This window comes from Argopecten irradians, chromosome 1, assembly GCF_041381155.1.
Source record: "Argopecten irradians isolate NY chromosome 1, Ai_NY, whole genome shotgun sequence".
In the NCBI taxonomy this organism is placed as follows: Eukaryota; Metazoa; Mollusca; class Bivalvia; order Pectinida; family Pectinidae; genus Argopecten; species Argopecten irradians.
This window is the reverse complement of record NC_091134.1, coordinates 39216062-39235390: the sequence shown is the minus strand read 5'-3', so window position 1 is coordinate 39235390 and position 19329 is coordinate 39216062. Positions and strand designations below refer to the sequence as shown.

The following is a 19329-nucleotide window of genomic DNA, read 5'->3' as shown; positions in this document are numbered from 1 at the left end:
ATGACAATAGTAACAATGGACAAATGTCATAGTCTGAAAGGACAATATAACAATGGACAAACGTCATAGTCTGAAAGGACAATATAACATCGGACAAACGTAATAGTCTGAAATGACAATAGTAACAATGGACAAACGTCATAGTCTGAAAGGACAATATAACAATGGACAAACGTCATAGTCTGAAAGGACAATATAACATCGGACAAACGTAATAGTCTGAAATGACAATAGTAACAATGGACAAACGTCATAGTCTGAAAGGACAATATAACAATGGACAAATGTCATAGTCTGAAAGGACAATATAACAATGGACAAACGTCATAGTCTGAAAGGACAATATAACAACGGACAAACGTCATAGTCTGAAACCACAATATCACAATGGATAAACGTCACGGTCTGAAACCACAATCAAAACAACAGACAAAGATCACACATAGTCTGAAATCTCATTATAACAATGAACAAATGTCACAATCTGAAACCATAATATAACAATGGACAAACATCACAGTCAGAAACCAATATAACAATGGACAAAGGTCAAAGTCTGAAATAAACAACATAATGTCAGTAACAATGGACAAACGTCATAGTCTGAAAGGACAATATAACAAGGGACAAACGTCATTGTCTGAAACCACAATATCACAACGGACAGATGTCAAAGTCTGAAACCACGATATAACAATGGACAAACATCACAGTCAGAAACCAATATAACAATGGACAAACGTTATAGTATAAAAGGACAATATACTGTCAGTAACAATGGACAAACGTCATAGTCTGAAACCACAATATAAACAAGGGACAAACGTCATAGTCTGAAACCACAATATCACAACGGACAGATGTCAAAGTCTGAAACCACGATATCACAATGGACAAATGTCACAGTCTGAAACCACAATACAACAAAAGAAAAAGGTCATAGCCTGAAACCACAATATCACAATGGACAAATGTCACAGTCTGAAACCACAATATAACAATGGACAAACGTTATAGTATAAAAGGACAATATATTGTCAGTAACAATGGACAAACGTCAAAGTCTGAAACCACAATATAACAAGGGACAAACGTCATAGTCTGAAAACACAATATAACAAGAGACAAACGTCATAGTCTGAAACCACAATATCACAACGGACAGATGTCACAGTCTGAAACCACGATATCAGAATTGACAAATGTCACAGTCTGAAACCTTAATACAACAAAATAAAAAGATCATAGCCTGAAACCACAATATCACAATGGACAAATGTCACAGTCTGAAACCACAATATCACAATGGACAAATGTCATAGTCTGAAACCGTGATATAACAATGGACACACGATACAGTCTGAAACCACAATATCACAATGGACAAATGTCATAGTCTGAAACCACAATGCAATAATAGAAAAGGGTCATAGTCTGAAACTACAATATCACAATGGACAAATGTCACAGTCTGAAACCACAATATACAATAATAGAAAAGGGTCATAGTCTGAAACTACAATATCACAATGGACAAATGTCACAGTCTGAAACCACAATATACCAATGGACACAAGTCACGGTCTGTAACCACAATATAAAAAAGGTCACAGTTTGAAATCACAATATAATAATGGACAAACGTCACAGTCTGAAACCGTGATATAACAATGGACAAACGATACAGTCTGAATCCACAATATAACAATGGATAAACGTCACGGTCTGAAATGACAACATACTGTCAGTAACAATGGACAAACGTCATAGTCTGAAATGACAATATAACATCGGACAAACGTAATAGTCTAAAATGACAATAGTAACAATGGACAAACGTCATAGTCTGAAAGGACAATATAACATCGGACAAACGTAATAGTCTGAAATGACAATAGTAACAATGGACAAATGTCATAGTCTGAAAGGACAATATAACAATGGACAAACGTCATAGTCTGAAAGGACAATATAACATCGGACAAACGTAATAGTCTGAAATGACAATAGTAACAATGGACAAACGTCATAGTCTGAAATGACAATAGTAACAATGGACAAACGTCATAGTCTGAAATGACAATATAACAATGGACAAACGTAATAGTCTAAAATGACAATAGTAACAATGGACAAACGTCATAGTCTGAAAGGACAATGTAACATCGGACAAACGTAATAGTCTGAAATGACAATAGTAACAATGGACAAATGCCATAGTCTGAAAGGACAATAGTAACAATGGACAAACGTCATAGTCTGAAATGACAATAGTAACAATGGACAAACGTCATAGTCTGAAAGGACAATATAACATCGGACAAACGTCATAGTCTGAAATGACAATATAACATCGGACAAACGTCATAGTCTGAAATGACAATAGTAACAATGGACAAACGTCATAGTCTGAAAGGACAATAGTAACAATGGACAAACGTCATAGTCTGAAAGGACAATGTAACAACGGACAAACGTCATAGTCTGAAACCACAATATCACAATGGACAAACGTCATAGTCTGAAACCACAATATAACAATGGACAAACATCACAGTCTGAAACCAATATAACAATGGACAAAGGTCATAGTCTGAAACCAATATAACAATGGACAAAGGTCATAGTCTGAAATAAATAACAAGGACAAACCATGTCTGAAAACAATAACAATGGACAAACGTCATAGTCTGAAAGGACAATATAACAAGGGACAAACGTCATAGTCTGAAACCACAATATCACAACGGACAGATGTCACAGTCTGAAACCACAATATCACAACGGACAGATGTCACAGTCTGAAACCACAATATCACAATGGACAAATGTCACAGTCTGAAACCACAATATAACAATGGACAAACGTTATAGATAAAAGGACAATATACTGTCAGTAACAATGGACAAACGTCAAAGTCTGAAACCACAATATAACAAGGACAAACGTCACAGTCTGAAACCACAATATAACAATGGACAAACGTTATAGTATAAAAGGACAATATACTGTCAGTAACAATGGACAAATGTCACAGTCTGAAACCATGGACAATATAACAATGGACAAACGTCATAGTCTGAAAGGACAATATAACATCGGACAAACGTAATAGTCTGAAATGACAATAGTAACAATGGACAAACGTCATAGTCTGAAAGGACAATATAACAATGGACAAACGTCATAGTCTGAAACCACAATTTAACAACGGACACAAGACACAATCTGAAACCACAATATAACAATGGACAAACGTCATAGTCTGAAACCACAATATAACAACGGACACAAGACACAATCTGAAAGCACAATATAACAATGGACAAATGTCATAGTCTGAAAAGACAATATAACAAGGGACAAATGACAATGGACAAATGTCATAGTCTGAAAAGACAATATAACAAGGGACAAACGTCATAGTCTGAAACCACAATATAACAACGGACACAAGACACAATCTGAAAGCACAATATAACAATGGACAAATGTCATAGTCTGAAAAGACAATATAACAATGGACAAATGTCATAGTCTGAAAAGACAATATAACAATGGACAAATGACATAGTCTGAAACTACAATATAACAACGTTAACGGACACAAGACACAATCTGAAACCACAATATAACAATGGACAAATGTACGTCATAGTCTAAAACTATAATATAGCAATGGACATAACAATGGACAAACGCCAAAGTCTACAACACCACAAAATAACAAAGGACAAATATGGTAGTCTGAAACCACAACATAAGACTTAGGCCTAACCATGGACAGTCTGATAGTGTAAGGACAATACAACGATGCAAAAACGTTGGATAAGAGTCACTACCTAATACTATAGTCAAGGGTAGATAACTCCTCAAAGAGAAATGTAGACCGGAGGTGGAGAGCAAAGAGAAAGTAGAAAATGGATTGAGAATGGACGTAACAACAATACTATACGTGTCGGGTTTTTTGGTATGTATCGTTTATTACCTCTTATGGTACTTTATGACTAGTCACTGTGTAGTTAGATTATATAGAGAGTATGCACGATATGAGGAATTTGTCTTATTTTAAATATGAAACATTTCATATCTTTCTATGGAGTAAGCAGGTAAGACTAACTGGTTAGGCCGTTTTCGTTTATTCGAACGTTTTTAAAAGTCATTATTTCAAGTAAAAATCTTGACGGACCTGCAGTTTATGATACAGGCCTGTGAGAGCTTTGTCAAAGCTCTGAAAACAATATGAAATCACCAGGTTCGTCTTTAATTCATAAACGAACAACTAGGTCCAACCAGTCAAACCGCATAATCGAAAACGGCCAAGGTATGATGGCTGTATATCAACAACGATATGCTGCTATTTCTAACCTTTGTAAACGATCTACCACAGGCAACATGCTCCAAAGTCAAGCTTTTCGCTAACGACAGCCTCCTATATCGAGATCAAGTTCGAAGAAGATGCAAGGGCAGATGGTTTTCAACGCACACAAATGTGTGGTGTTGAGTATTACCTGGAGAAGGAAACCAATCAAGACCAACTATACCTTCCATGGCCATGTTCTAGAGGAAGTAGAATCCAGTAAGTACTTGGGATCGAGTTACAGTCAGCAAAGACCTTAAATGGAACACACATATATCAACATGGTAACTTCCAAGGCAAACAGAACCATCAGACTCCTTTGTCGCAACATGAGGGGATGTTAAACATCAGCAAGATCCAGAGCCTATCAAACGCTGGTAAAGCCAACACTTGAATATGCTTCGTCAGTGTGGGACCCTACGACAACCATCCAAATTAATCAGCTGGAATCAGTCCAATGTAGAGCGGATAGATTTACCACCAGAATTTAAACTACACAAATAGAGAGTCGTGGATAGCATCATTGCTAAAGCAGCTGGACGGGAAATCACTAGTAATCAGGAGGGCTAAGATTCGACTTATATTGATGTACAAGATTTACCACCAATTAGTAGCTATTCCACCACAGCACTATCTTGTACAGAGTGATCTTAGAACTAGGGGAGGACATGCCATGTCTACAAAACATCATTCTTCCCTAAAACCATCAGAGACTGGAACAGACTTCCGAAATCATCTGCCGAAGCAAACAGTCTTGACGGTTTTTTGCAACAAACTGGGCAGGATACCACGAACCTTGTTTGAAGCGATATGAAGCACCTGATGAATTTATCTTTTAATTGTAAATACATCTACCTACTGTGGCTTTGTAGCCTTTGCCAGTCGCATGCCAAAGAGTATAACACTCTTTGAAGAGTCAAACCTATACATGGAAGAAGAAGAAGAATATGTTTTACAGTAAAGTCAACATTATGTAGTTAGCTGCTCAGGCCTTTGGAAAGTTGTCTTTGGGTAACTTATTAATTGTATGTATTTCTTGTAGGACCTGTTTGGCGTCAGTATGATAGTATCGCAGATTGGAACTCATGCTCGCGAACTTGGAGCTTCTCCAACCATGGCAGGTTTTGTTGGTAAACATAAAACATTTTTCTAGGCCTACACTGTTATAACATAGCTAAGAACACTAATCAGTGAATGCAATATGTGAAATAAATATCGTGAGAATGCCAAGAAAAAGCTTATTTAACATAATTAGTAACTTAAGATATTTAACGTGATGCAGACATCTGGTATAGCTAATGAAGCTATCCTGGTACATCACAGGTAAATATTAAAAGTGCATTGTCATTTTTGTCAGAGATTTGGTCAAGGTCCTATTAAGCCAGTTGACATGAGGAAAAGAATAAATGTTCATATATATATATATATATATATACAATTTAAGTTTGATATGATCTCTTGCTTCAAGTAGACCAAAAGATAACTTGTTTAAATTCATGTACATTTGTGTGAATAAAATCAAACAGCTGTAATGACAATGTTGAACCACAACACAGTTTACTAGGGGTAGATATTAAAGGGACAATTCACTCAGACTAATTTCTTACATAACCAAGAAGCAAAATATGGCCTAAATGTATTGTTCTATATTTCTTATGAAACACATAACACAAAATATTGACAAATTCCACGTCATTGTTTAGTATTTTAATTGATACCGTTGTAATTACAAATCGTTGATCAATACGATTCAGCAGGTACAATATATACGCTGTACCCATACCCGAGCCTAAGACACGCACCTTAAACAAATGTGCTACATAAATACCGAGGAGGTGAAAAAATGATTTTTAGGCAAGACAATTCACCTAAAAAGGTAAACACACTACTGTCAGAGCGATTTGAGCAGTTCTAGACAAAAGTTGCTTTACTCTACGAGCAAGGGACAGGGTTCAGCATACAAGTGTTCGACCACAATGTGTAATGGCGGACAGCGAGTGAGTTTGATCATTTCACACGCATTTCACCACCGTAGGCTTTTCTGGCATATCACAGTAAAACCGACTGATCTAATTTCCATTAAAACCGGGTTTGTCCGATATATGTACAAATTTTGATGTTCTCTTAGACTGAATTGTCCCTTTAAAGAATTTATCATCAATTTTATCATATCTATATGTATTTATATACAGTTTATATATCATATTTTTATCCAAAAATTGCAGTAAACAATATACCTGTTAATTATTTTTTCCAAATCAGGGTCCGTGTATGGTGCTTTGCAGCTGATCTCAAGTCCCACAGTAGTAAGTATATGTATATACTATAATAACAGAATGGCATCATAAAAGCCAAGATTCACACATCTGGAGATCGAGGGAGGAAGAGAATGTCCAAGAAAATGGAGATCCAAATTAGATTAAACTGTAAAATAATTATCTTTGTGCCATTGCATTGGCTGGAATTCTTTTTGAGAGGTTGACATTTTCCATAACTGACATTCTGAAAAATATACTGTAGGGCACAAGTTATACAGACTTATTGGTGTTATTTCTTTTTCCTATCCATGTGAATTATAGTAATCTATTATGACTACATACACCAACAATCTTAACACAGATTTGGGAAACATAATGTACCAAGGACTTTTCAGTTTTTAGTTAAAACCACAAAAATTTTGATATAAAGAAAATAATCACCTTTTCTTTAATCTTTAGAATGCTTTCTTTTTTAAACATTTTTTTTTAATGTTTTTGAAGTAAGAAAAATACACTACATCCATATCTAATAGTTTAATTTTTCTATGCTCACATTTTTGATAATTTTAAAATAATATCGTAATGGATTATTTCATCATTTGATTAATATGGTTTTGGGGATTTTTCATATGTCTTTTTGACAAATATATGTATATAGAAGAATTTGAGCTTTTAAAGAATATATTAAAGATGCTCCAACGCTGAAAAAAAGTATTTTACTCTAACAAAAACAGGAACAGACAAATTGGTACTTTTCTTCAGTTATTTGCTTTACACCATAACCACCAGTTAAAAGTTTAAGCTTTTCATTTTACTTCCAGATAAAAAAAGATTGAGTGAGATAATAATTAACTTTATTAAGCTTAAAATTAATTAATGCTGATATTTAGCATCAATGCAATGGATCAGACAAATAAACATTAGACCAGCTAGCATTGGGCAAGCAGAATTGGGCCAATGCTGGGCCAATACTTCATAGGGCCAATGTTGGCCTAACATTCACAAGCCGACATGCTAACATTTGGCCAACACTGAACTGACAATGGGCTGATTTGCAAATCAACAACCAATGTCAACTGCCAGCATGAGGCCAATAATAGGGCCAACATTGGCATGCTATCTGGAATATTTGCTATATGCTACGGTAAATTCTGACAGAAAGGTTCGAAGGTATATCATATGAATGTATTGCACATTTTAAATTATTAAAATCATTTATCATTCAAGTGGTTACAGTACTATGATTTTGAATCCATTACAAACATTTTTGTGCGTGCATGACTAATAGGAATTTTAATCTAACTCCTATGTATAGGGAAGATGGAGTGACGTTATGGGTCGTAGAGCCTGCCTCATACCTTGCCTCCTTCTGTCAGCTGTTGGCTACCTGACAATGGGGTTCTCCTTCACATTGACTGTGCTGATCCTCTCCAGGATGATCACAGGTACGTCTAGACGTCAACTACAGACCGGATCTGAGTGATAGGTCAGGGTGGTATGCTGCAATTCACCTTCATTGGGTGTCTTGGTTCCTCCAACATCAAAGCTTTTCTGTTCTTTTAAAACCAATGCTGATATTAAAACAATTTTCTTACTGATGATATTTCTAATACATGTATTCAGGGTTTTAAACGGATATTCATCTGCCCTTACTATCTAAATATTTCAAAGGTACATGCTTTTTTCCAAAAAAAACCTCTTTCATTTAGTAATGTATGGTCAACAGTCACCCAACACCAAAATATCCAGATTTATGGTACCGGTATGTAAATTTACACTAAAGGTCTAATATAACTGTATATTAGCGTATTAGCTTTTGATGGTTAATTTCATTATTTTGAAAAGTAAAATATTTGCATTGTTTTTTCATTTGATATCATCATTAAAAGTCCCATATAAAAGTACAAGAGATGACAGATACAGCCTTGTATCATTTGTCCTTCAGGTATGTCTAAACAAAGTCAGAGTATATCAAGGTCAATGTTGTCCGACATCACACCCGAGGACCAGCGCTGCCGAGTGTATGGTCAGTTCAACTCTGTGTCCAGTATTGGCTTCATCCTCGGACCACTGGTCAGCAGCACCATCATCAAACATGAGGGAGGATTCTACATGGTCAGCAGTCTCTGTGGCTCTATATTCATATTGAATGCTGGTGTGTAAATATTAGTCATACTTAATCCATCCCATTACATTTCACTTAATTCCACTAGTACATGTGTCTTATTTGACTCCATTCAACTATTTTAAATTCAACTAATCCATGTATTTGATTTTACATGTACTGTACTAATTTATCAGGTTCTTATGTCATTTATCTTTTCAATTCATTGGTATTTCACACATAAAAAATTAGGTTTTCTATCTAGTTTTACACAAAATTTTGTAAGAATCATTTGGAAGTTCAACATATATAATCTTCAAATGTGTCTTATTTTGGATTCAGTACTGATGTGGATCTTTTTACCATCTTCTGGTCTGGTGAAGAAGAAGTCTTCACAAAACAACAACAGCTTTACAAGTGTTATTAAATCGTTTAAACATCTTAACTGGACAAACCTCTGGGATGTCTTTCTTGTGAATTTCTTCGCTGGATTCTCCGTGATGTTGTTCCGCAGTAACTCGGACATGATCTTCAGGGACAGGTTTGGTACAACCAAACAAGAAATGAGTTACTTGACATCCTATACGGCGGTAGTATCAGCTCTATGTGGTTTTGTGTCTGGCTGGATAGCTGGTCAATACAAAGACAACTACCGGCTTTATAAACACATGTTATACATGTTATTTATGACGTTAGTAGCTCTAACACTAGTTGTGGACCTATGGACATATGTGTTAGTGCTGGCATTGCTCAGCTTTGTGACAACTAACCTTCGAGTGGCCAGTGCTAGTCTGCTGTCTGCCCGGGGTGGTACTGGGGGTGTAGGGGCTGTATTAGGGCTGGGGGACACAGTAATGTCTGTGGCTCGTATGTTATCTCCCCTTCTTTCAGGTATGGCCATGGAGGTCAGTTCTTCTGGTCCATCATTTTTAGGATCCATGATGACCGCTGTAGCTGTTATAATTGTCTCCCTTAGACCACAATTAAAACTACACCAATCATGACATAGGATGTACAGTGCTCCTCAAGAGTTATCATGTTATAATATATGGTATACATTTTGAAATGCTCATCAACACTTCAAAACAAATTTCATTGTCATTGTATGTTATATACATGAAATAGAATTTGATAATTTTATTTTCAAATATTTTGCATTTTATTAGTGTTGAAGTTACTAGTCTCAAAATTTCATTAATGCTTCAGGGTCATGTTCTCAGATATTGAATTTCTTATAAACTATGATCAATTTAAAAAAAAAATAGTTCTAAAATTGAATTAATTGACATGGACTAGATAGTCATTATATGCTAATTTTTATATATATATACACAGGTCGTTGATTTTTATTTTTTTATACACATGTATATATATATATATGCACATATCTATTAGTACTGGAAGACCTAAACTCTCAGTAGATATAATAATAAATCATTGAAAGAATTGAGCAACAGTGGAAGTTATTTAGATAGAAGGGCTTTACATATTGTTTTAATTGATGTTCATATGAAAAGGGCATTATTTTTATCAAAAATGTTGAATGTTAAAATATTTATTTACATAATTTTAATGACATCATTTCAGAAGGTGTATAAACTGTGATTGAGATTGTGAATGTATGTTTTTTTATATATGCTATTTGCATGAATTAAGACATGCAGAGTAATATTTTGATTTATAGTTTAGTATTATTCTTTATATATATTTAAATAAAATTCATTTTGTCAAAATAAGATGTGAGTTCTGGTATAAATGTATTTTCTAATAGAATTTCCATAAATAAACATGAACAAACAAAAAATTTATCTGGTAATATATAGAGTTCAAACCTTTTTTTGCAAATTAAATACAAGATGTATAAAAAGTGGTGGTTGAAGGGTTCATGAAATGTGAAAATACAACTTTATCCGTCTTAAAAAGATAAATGAGGAGAATCATTGAAATGATGTCAACAGTAATACAAGAGGCCTGTATGCTGCCCACCATGTAAAGCTACATGTAGAAGTGAATGGAATTAGAGCCCAAATAAACTTTTAATCTTAAATGATGTGCTAATTAAGTCAAAGGTCAAAATCTAGGTTAGATTTATTTAAAAATAGCATATGAAAAAATGGTAGGATGTGACTTCTTTAACAATGTAATTAAAATTTGATGTTCATTATCTACTCCGAAAAGGAGTTAACGGAGTAGATAAGGCCAAAAAAATATAAGTCTGTTTAGAGTTACCTGACCGACCCTAATTTTTACCCCCACACCTAATTTTTTTCCCACTTCTGTAAGAAATTTTTTTTAAGTTATCAGACTCCGGTTCCGACCATTATTTTACAGTAAAAGACACTAAAAAAATCCCCCAACCTTCCGACCCTATTTTTGTTGCCAATGTAACCCTAAACAAACTTTTTTTTGGTCTAATGAACATAGAATAGTGATATAGGGGAAGGGGAATAACTCCTACAAACCGGAAACGGAAAGAAGACACGACACGAAACAGAAAGTAGACCGGTGAACTCTACTAAACGCATTTTCAACACTATAATTGAATACATTTATAATATTATACAGATTATCAATGTCTAGGGTAACTAAAGAAATGAAATGGTGGCGATTTATGGATCCAACAAAGGCGATCTACATATCTGGGTTTCTGGTAAGGCTAAGCTTACTGATGTACTGTACTGTAGTCTAACGTACTAGTTAACTACTGTTAGTTTTAAAACTAACGTTACTGGGACTTAACTAGCAGACGTGACAGAACAGTAGTCGTGACATTGTGTGCATATTATAATGTGTGTCCATATTTCCGAATGTCTGAAGCTGTTGACAAATACATCATGATGGTGTTTTGTTGACGCAAACAATTATTTTTTTCCTTTTGACCTAAATCACGACTAGTTCTGTTCCTTCACGACTACTGGTTAGGTCCCAGTACACCTTCTGTAGACCTGACACATCCTCCGCTACAGGTTTATTGCAATACGACATACATACTGTAGTATAAGTCATATCGTATCATGGTGTAACATTTACCTATTGGTACATTTCCGACAAAGCGCATTGTGATCCGCCCCAGAACTATTGTCGTATCATCATTCATTGAAGGCATTATTTCAAGAGGCAAAAACTGACTGATCACAGGCCTACAGTGTACAGAGAGTGACACATCCAACTTAAACGCCAATAGTGTATGATTCATAACTTTATATTCAATTTTGTACATCATAGATCCAAACTATCTAAACTATCTCTCCCATCTGTTATTGCACTGTGCGGACACAGCCTTCATGCAGTTTTGCTATGGCATATAGTCCTGGGTGGATATAACAACAGTGATATTAACTCAGATGAACCAAAGGGTTCAAAGTTATTAAAATGTCCATGTGGTATTTAAATGGATCAGTCCAAGGAAACAATGTTTGACCATTTCTCCTAGAATTCATTGCAGTCCACCCAGCATGAGCAATGTACCAAAGTTGGAGAGATTGAACAATGATATGATCTAGTCTTCATTCATACTGACATTTAGGATCTGTCATTTACAGGATTTTTTTGGAGTGAGTATGGTGATTCCCCTGATCAGTAATCATGCCAGAGATTTAGGGGCGTCCCCAACAATGGCCGGTTTTATTGGTGAGTATATATACTTACTGAAAAATGAAACATGTTTATATAAATCCTACATTTGATCACCAGCCCTCTTGAATCGGGGTTCTTCTTGAGCTCATTCTATTCTACATTAACACAGTTGTAAATTAATCAATTCATATTGCAGACATACATTGTTGTCACACAAATTTTGTAATGCTAATATTTGATGAAATATTTTTAAGAAAAAAATTCCAACACTTTGACGGTTAATTTTGCACATTCCAGTTTATAGTGAATTATGTACATGTATTTAAAGGAAATGAATATATCATACCAGTCACCAGCTTTTAGCCTGAAGAATGTGTAGAGACCATTTCAAATGTTGGCCTGATTTTGTATTTGATAGGTTCAGTATATGGCTGCATTCAACTGTTTTCCAGTCCATTGGTGGTATGTATGTCATGTATTATCAAGTATATATATATATATGTGTATATGTTTGTGTAGGAAATTAGAGATGGGTAGAGGAGAGATCGGAGGGGAGATCAAAGGGGAGATTAGTAGAGGTGAGATCAGAGGAGAAATGGATAGATGAGAGATTGGAGGAGAGATTGGTGAAGGAGATATCAGAGGAGAGATCAGAGAAGAGATTAGAAGAGGAGAGATGGATAGAAAAGATTGGAAGAGAGATTGTTAAAGGAGAGCTCATTGGAGAGACGGGTAGAAGAGTCTCCTTAGATATCAGAGATGGGTAGTGGAGAAATCAGAGGGGACATAGGAGGAGAGATGAGAGGAGAGATAGAAGAGATATCGCAGGAGAGATTGATAGAGGTGTCTCCTTAGATATCATAGGAGAGATGGGTAGAGGAGATATCAGAGGGAGATAGGAGGAGAGATGGGTAACTCTGTAGGGAAGAGATGAGAGGAGAGATAGGTAGAGGCTATTAACCTAGCTCATATTTGTGTCTGTAAAGTATAAATTTATTGCAAATACCTTAAGACAAGTTCCAGTTTGCTGACAAGTTGATTTTCTTTAACAGGGACGCTGGAGTGATGTATCAGGGAGAAAGTACTGCCTTCTCTGGTCTCTGTTCTTCACAGCGTGTGGTTACATGTCTTTGGGGTTTTCCACATCTTTGATTGCCCTTTTCCTGACTCGTATTCCATTAGGTATGTTGGAGTGAGCAGTATGTCAAGGTACTGGCAGGTCACTGTAACTTTAATTATGTGTGGAAAAAAAACAACATTACATATGCTGCAAAACTACTGTGAACAGCAATGTGAATCTACCTTTTTCTGATCTTCTGAGATTCTTACGTATAAGAAATTTTTCAAACAAAATGAAATCATTTCATTTTGCCATTTTGAGATTGTTGTAAATGTTAGGAAGGTTAATGAAGATTGTTCTCATTACTAAGTGCTTAATATACAATGAATTGTTTGTTGACAGGTATCTTTAAACATAGCCAAAGCATATCCAAATCCCTACTAGCAGACATGTTACCACCCGACAAACAATCTGCTGTTCACGGTCAATTTAACTCGGTGTCCAGCATTGGGTTTATACTTGGACCAGTGGTCAGTGGTCACATTGTGGAAATGGCCGGAGGCTTCCATAGTGTAACATTATTGTGTGGGGCTATCTTCATGCTAAATGGAGGTATGTATCAAGATTAGTTATGATAGGAGAAAATTTGGCTGGATACAGTTTTAGATTCCTGTATTTCCACCGGAACTTTGTTAGAATTGGTGTAAGTAATATTAATATAGTTAATATAATATTAAGCCGTTTTTCCAATGCAACCTTAGGTCACCTCAATTTGCACTCTTATAGATGGAAGAGCTTCTGCAAATCGAGTGATCAGAAGTTATATTCTTGGTAAAAGAGGACAAATCGAGTTAGGCTTGGAATAAAAATATCTTGATACATTAACTCAATGGATGTGTAACTAAAAATGTCTTCTATTGGAATAAGACTTTGAGTCATATATGTACAATAATATGTTGATTTTTACATACCTGTACATGTCAAGGTTTTATATTTTACTCTTTCCTTTTCTTCCAGTGCTGGTGTGGTGCTGTTTTCCCGACGTCAAATCAAAGTCACATGGCCTTGACAGGGACGAATCGTCTACCTCCCTCCAGAAACTTGGGTCTGATGAATTCAACTTCAGTCCAAAAAAGATTTTTCAGTTCAAGTCTCTGAACTGGTCAGTATTTTGGGATTTATTTTTAGCAAGGTTTTGTTTAGGGTTATCCCTGCTCTTATTTAGAAGTAATTTTTCGTTAATGTTACGAGAGAAATTTGACATGTCTCCTTTAGGCTTAGGTTATCTTATATCCTACAGTGGTGTTATATCAGCCATGTGTGGCTTATTTTCTGGAGTTATCTCTAAATATTACCAGAATGACATGCGTTTGTACAAACACCTTGCAATACTAATGACTCTAACAATGATTTTCTTTGTCTTTACTTCAACCTTTTGGTGGTACGTGTTTCTCCTCATACCGCTGAGTTTTACTTCCATGAACTTGAGAGTAGTAGGTACAAGTATTTTGATATCAAGGGGAGGTAAGAAAGAAATCGGGGCCCTAATAGGCCTCAGTCAGAGTATTATGTCTATTGCTAGGATGTTTGCTCCTCTGTTGTCGGGTATTCTACTTGAGATTAGCCCTAATGGTCCCCCTATAGTTGGGGCCGGAATGGCAGCTCTGGCGGTACTGATTATGGGGATAAAATGGAGAAATTGTGGAGAACAAAACAGGCCTAAACAGGAATAACATAGCAATAATCATTAAAATGAACATGATAGTATTCTTTTATATGGTGTCTTAAAACCATTTTATCATGATCTTGTTTCAAATTTATTTATGATTTCCTCATATAAATTCAACAGATGTTAATGGTTATTTTTAGGTTATTCATTTATTATTAATGTATACCGGTAGATGTGATGGAGATCAGTCAGGTGTAACGATACATGTCTACATGGATTTACTTTTACTAGTTGAAGGTTAAGTACGTAATAAGTATATGAGACTGTTGTATCAATTGATCTTTACATTTTTTTATTCAAAATCTATTCTACTGTGTTTTTGAAGGAATGTTTAGTTTATGTTTTTAAACCAGTCATGCTAACTTAAGCTAACAAGATGTTTCTGTATTAGTAATGTTTTACTCATTTTATTTTTGTTCCTACAAGCTTAGGTATTTTCTGGTATTATTACATGTACTAAACCTTAGTGATTTCATAATAAACCATTCCAGTCACGATATTAATTCATGGATGAAAAAGTTGATAGACATGTTTATACTATTTAATATCTTTCTGTGAGTTAACATGCTAGAGCCGTTTTATGTATTGCCTGAACAGAGTAAGCAACATAATGCATGTAAGTACAATACGTTTGTATTATATCATTAAGTAAGCGATAACAGCAGTATCCTCAGAGGTTTCCTAGTATCGATAACTCAAGGTTACCACGATTGACTAAACTCAAACTTCACATGATACCCAATTACGGTACCTAATGTGCATGACCTGTATAGTGAAATCCCAAACTATCTCAAGTGATACTGGTCTTGCTTGTGGAAATTAAAATCATATGGGAAGATACAAGTGACACTGTTTCGAATTGGATTATTGCAATAATGTTCCCATCCAATGAAGGCTGTGCATTAATTTGTAAATGGAAAGTAAGGAAATGTCTTCATGGGTAAAGTGTTGCATCAATTAGATGTATTCGCCATTACAACTTATAGAGCATCACGTTTTCTCTTAAATGTGCAATATGTATATTGTTTTGTCCTGATCTCAAAAAACTGAGAAATTTTATGCTATCATTCCTTAGCATGTTTTGTGTTGTCTGTCTTTACTACAAGTATTTATTAAAAAGTTAATATATACCTCAATATTTCATCAATGTAAATGCTGATATGTACAGGTAATGTGTAAATATGTATATTTAAATTGTATTTACTGGTAATGTCGGAGATCCACGCCTGACTGCACTGCACTACATGTAGCGTAGGATAGTGCAGTCAACCACGAGTCTCGGACGATGAATTGTATTATGAGCTGTATTTAATGTATTGTATACCTGCTCTATCAAGATGTTCTGACCATGACTGACCAAAACCAATTGAACAGCTATTTTTGTATTTTATCAATTAAGTGCTTTCTCTTAACAATAAACCATTTTAATAATTTGTTATCAACATATCAGCTCGTTCTCTTATCAGGTTTTTATGAAAATGGTGACATCGTTGCTTACTCATGTTAATCAGCCTGGGTTTCCGGGTAAGGGCCGCGGTGGCCGAGTGGTTAAGATGCCCCGACATATTACCACAAGCCCTCCACCTCTGGGATACGGTTTCGAATCCCATGTGGGGCAGTTGCCAGGTACTGACCGCTGGTCGGTGGTTTTTCTCCAGGTACTCCGGCTTTCCTCCACCAACAAACCTGGCACGTCCTTACATGACCCTGGCTGTTAGTAGGACGTAAAAAAAAAACCAAGAGGCCCAGAGGGCCTGTATCGCTCACCTGGTTTGCAATGCCAAGTAATGTTCTGAATACAGGTTCATTGTTTCTTTTCTGAAGGAATTTGAATATTTACCTCTAAATCCCCTATTGGGCTCCACCCCTCCTGCCCCAGGGGGTCAGAGCCAAAATTTACACAAGTTCTGTTCCCCTTCCCCCAAGGATGTTTGTGGCCAAATTTAGTCACAATCCAAGCAGAACTCTAGGACAAGTAGCGATTTATAGGATTTACCTCTATTTCCCCTATTGGGCCCCGCCTCTCCTGCCCCTGGGGGGGTCAGAGCCAAAATTTATACAAGTTCTGTTCCCCTTCCACCAAGGATGTTTGTGGCCAAATTTGGTTACAATCCGTGCAGAACTCTATGACTAGTAGTGATTTAAAGGATTTACCTCTATTTCCCCTATTGGGCCCCACCCCTCCTGCCCCGGGGGTCAGAGCCAAAATTTATACAAGTTCTGTTCCCCTTCCCCCAAGGATGTTTGTGGCCAAATTTGGTTACATTCCATGCAGAACTCTAGGACAAGTAGCGATTTATAGGATTTACCTCTATTTCCCCTATTGGGTCACGCCCCTCCTGCCCCCGGTGGATCAGAGCCAAAATTTATACAAGTTCTGTTCCCCTTCCCCCAAGGATGTTTGTGGCCAAATTTGGTTACAATCCATGCAGAACTCTATGACTAGTAGCGATTTAAAGGATTTACCTCTATTTCCCCTATTAGGCCCCACCCCTCCTGCCCCTGGGGGGTCAGAGACAAAATTTATACAAGTTCTGTTCCCCTTCCCCCAAGGATGTTTGTGGCCAAATTTGGTTACAATCCATGCAGAACTCTATGACTAGTAGCGATTTAAAGGAAATGTTGACGGACGCCGACGGACGCCGACGGACGATGGACGCCGCGCCATGACACAAGCTCACCGGCCCTTTGGGCCAGGTGAGCTAATAAAAAATAAAAAATAAACAAATAAAAAAAGTTTCCGAGGTTGTCCTGGAAATAGAGTTAAAATTTTAGATGTGTTCATACTGTATAATAAAGTTGTATGGATACAGTGTGATATAATTACTGGTACGTCCAAGTTATGTCCTCAATGTTGTTATAGTATAAAATATGTATTACCCGGATATTATTCCTGGTTATATAAGGTTGTGGAATTGTGTATATGTTGACTCCTAGATTAGCACACATGAGTATTTCTGTAAATAGACTAAAGAGAATATTATATTTTAATGTTTATATATACACATGTATATACAATGGACATTGCCATTATATAAATTGTGATAGAAATTATGAAATGTTATTAAAATAATTTATTTTTAAAGAAATCTTGTCCTTTGTTGTTTGTGGTAAAGTTTAGAATGTTAACAAATTACGTAGAAATAAAAATATGTGGTAGCTCAGAAGAAACAGGTAAAACACCTATCTGCATGTATACTACTGTTGACATGAAAGAGTTGCTTAAGGTCATTTTATGCTGAGGTCAATGGTAAAGCTCTTTGTGCACTTAGTCCAAATTGTTACTGTGTCTGTACTTACTTCAAGCAGTTTATAGGTCATCGTGTTCCGTACGTCTTTGTATGCCGTGCGTAAACTTTTCACATATTGAACTTCTTATCAAGTTCTACCAGTGCAATTTAGCTGAAACTTCACTGATATGATCCCAACATGGTCCCGAGTAAGTGTTGTTATTTTTTGGGTCAATCCGAAATCCAAGATAGTCGCAACAGCCGCCATCTTGTTTTCCTTCTAATTTTAGTGTCTTTCACATTCATGTTATGGCACTAGTTCAAGTACAGTGCTAAAATTTGTCCAAGCTATTATTCTGCATACTACGGGTCAATATTCCTTCGGAACACTACACGCACAGTATACAATTAATGCTTCTACACTTGCACCAAAACCTTTACCAAATACCCATGAATATTGTTAATAGATGATTCACACGGTTGAAATCAGAACATTATAAAACACGATTTTTTTTTAACGATTAATTTAAGATAGATATTTTGAGTGAGGATATTGTATTCATATGACCTTATAAATGTAGGTAATTGGATCATAGTCATGCCTTTGAACAAAATTGTCGTCCCAAAGTTTTAAGACTGACCATATACCAAAGCATGATGCTTGTATGCCATACTACTGTATCATAAAACGGCTTTTATGACTAATATTTCATTGCTATGCAACAATAAATAATTTTTATAAATGTTTTATTGACTTTGGTTGGTTATCACGCTCTTTGAAGTTGACATTTAACTGCCATTGTTTATGTATCAAAATTGAACTTGTATATCTAGCATAGGCGTGCTTGGTAATAAGGCAATTATAAGGTAGCCTAACCAGGAGAAATCCTATCAATGTATGTCTAAGTTCTAAAACAACAAAAGAAGTAGACAAAAATGTTTTGTGTTATACAGTAGCATGGCATACTAGAATGTAATATCGAATATCACATATATAGAAAGAAGTAACAT

At 35.8% G+C, this 19329-nt stretch overlaps 1 protein-coding gene across 3 annotated transcripts; it reads left to right on the top strand.

The window, feature by feature from the left end:
- The first annotated feature begins 3693 nt into the window (after positions 1 to 3693).
- LOC138327379 (major facilitator superfamily domain-containing protein 9-like) lies at positions 3694 to 18177 on the top strand. Of its 3 annotated transcripts, none has more exons than XM_069273449.1 (8): positions 3694 to 3971; positions 5404 to 5478; positions 6624 to 6667; positions 7935 to 8064; positions 8565 to 8774; positions 9066 to 11373; positions 12266 to 12353; positions 12718 to 12760. In XM_069273449.1, exons 4-6 carry the CDS (start codon positions 7953 to 7955, stop codon positions 9725 to 9727), a joined length of 984 nt encoding a protein of 327 aa, XP_069129550.1. In that variant the 5' UTR covers positions 3694 to 3971; positions 5404 to 5478; positions 6624 to 6667; positions 7935 to 7952; the 3' UTR covers positions 9728 to 11373; positions 12266 to 12353; positions 12718 to 12760. The 3 variants fall into 3 exon arrangements, with proteins under 3 accessions (XP_069129550.1, XP_069129541.1, XP_069129535.1); XM_069273440.1 differs by having other exon boundaries at positions 3700 to 3971; positions 5404 to 5491; XM_069273434.1 differs by lacking the exons at positions 3694 to 3971; positions 5404 to 5478; positions 6624 to 6667; positions 7935 to 8064; positions 8565 to 8774 and adding exons at positions 13352 to 13481; positions 13762 to 13971; positions 14377 to 18177 and having other exon boundaries at positions 9724 to 11373; positions 12718 to 12761.
- The last annotated feature ends 1152 nt before the right edge of the window (positions 18178 to 19329 follow it).

What these genes read in the sequence shown, in the direction of transcription:
- LOC138327379 (XM_069273434.1), top strand. Translation starts at nt 11,296, where the DNA reads ATGTCTAGGGTAACTAAAGAAATGAAATGGTGGCGATTTATGGATCCA. An exon ending in TGTTTTCCAGTCCATTGGTG is followed by an intron (nt 12,762 to 13,351) that starts GTATGTATGTCA and finishes TTTCTTTAACAG; the next exon opens with GGACGCTGGAGTGATGTATC. An exon ending in CCTGACTCGTATTCCATTAG is followed by an intron (nt 13,482 to 13,761) that starts GTATGTTGGAGT and finishes GTTTGTTGACAG; the next exon opens with GTATCTTTAAACATAGCCAA.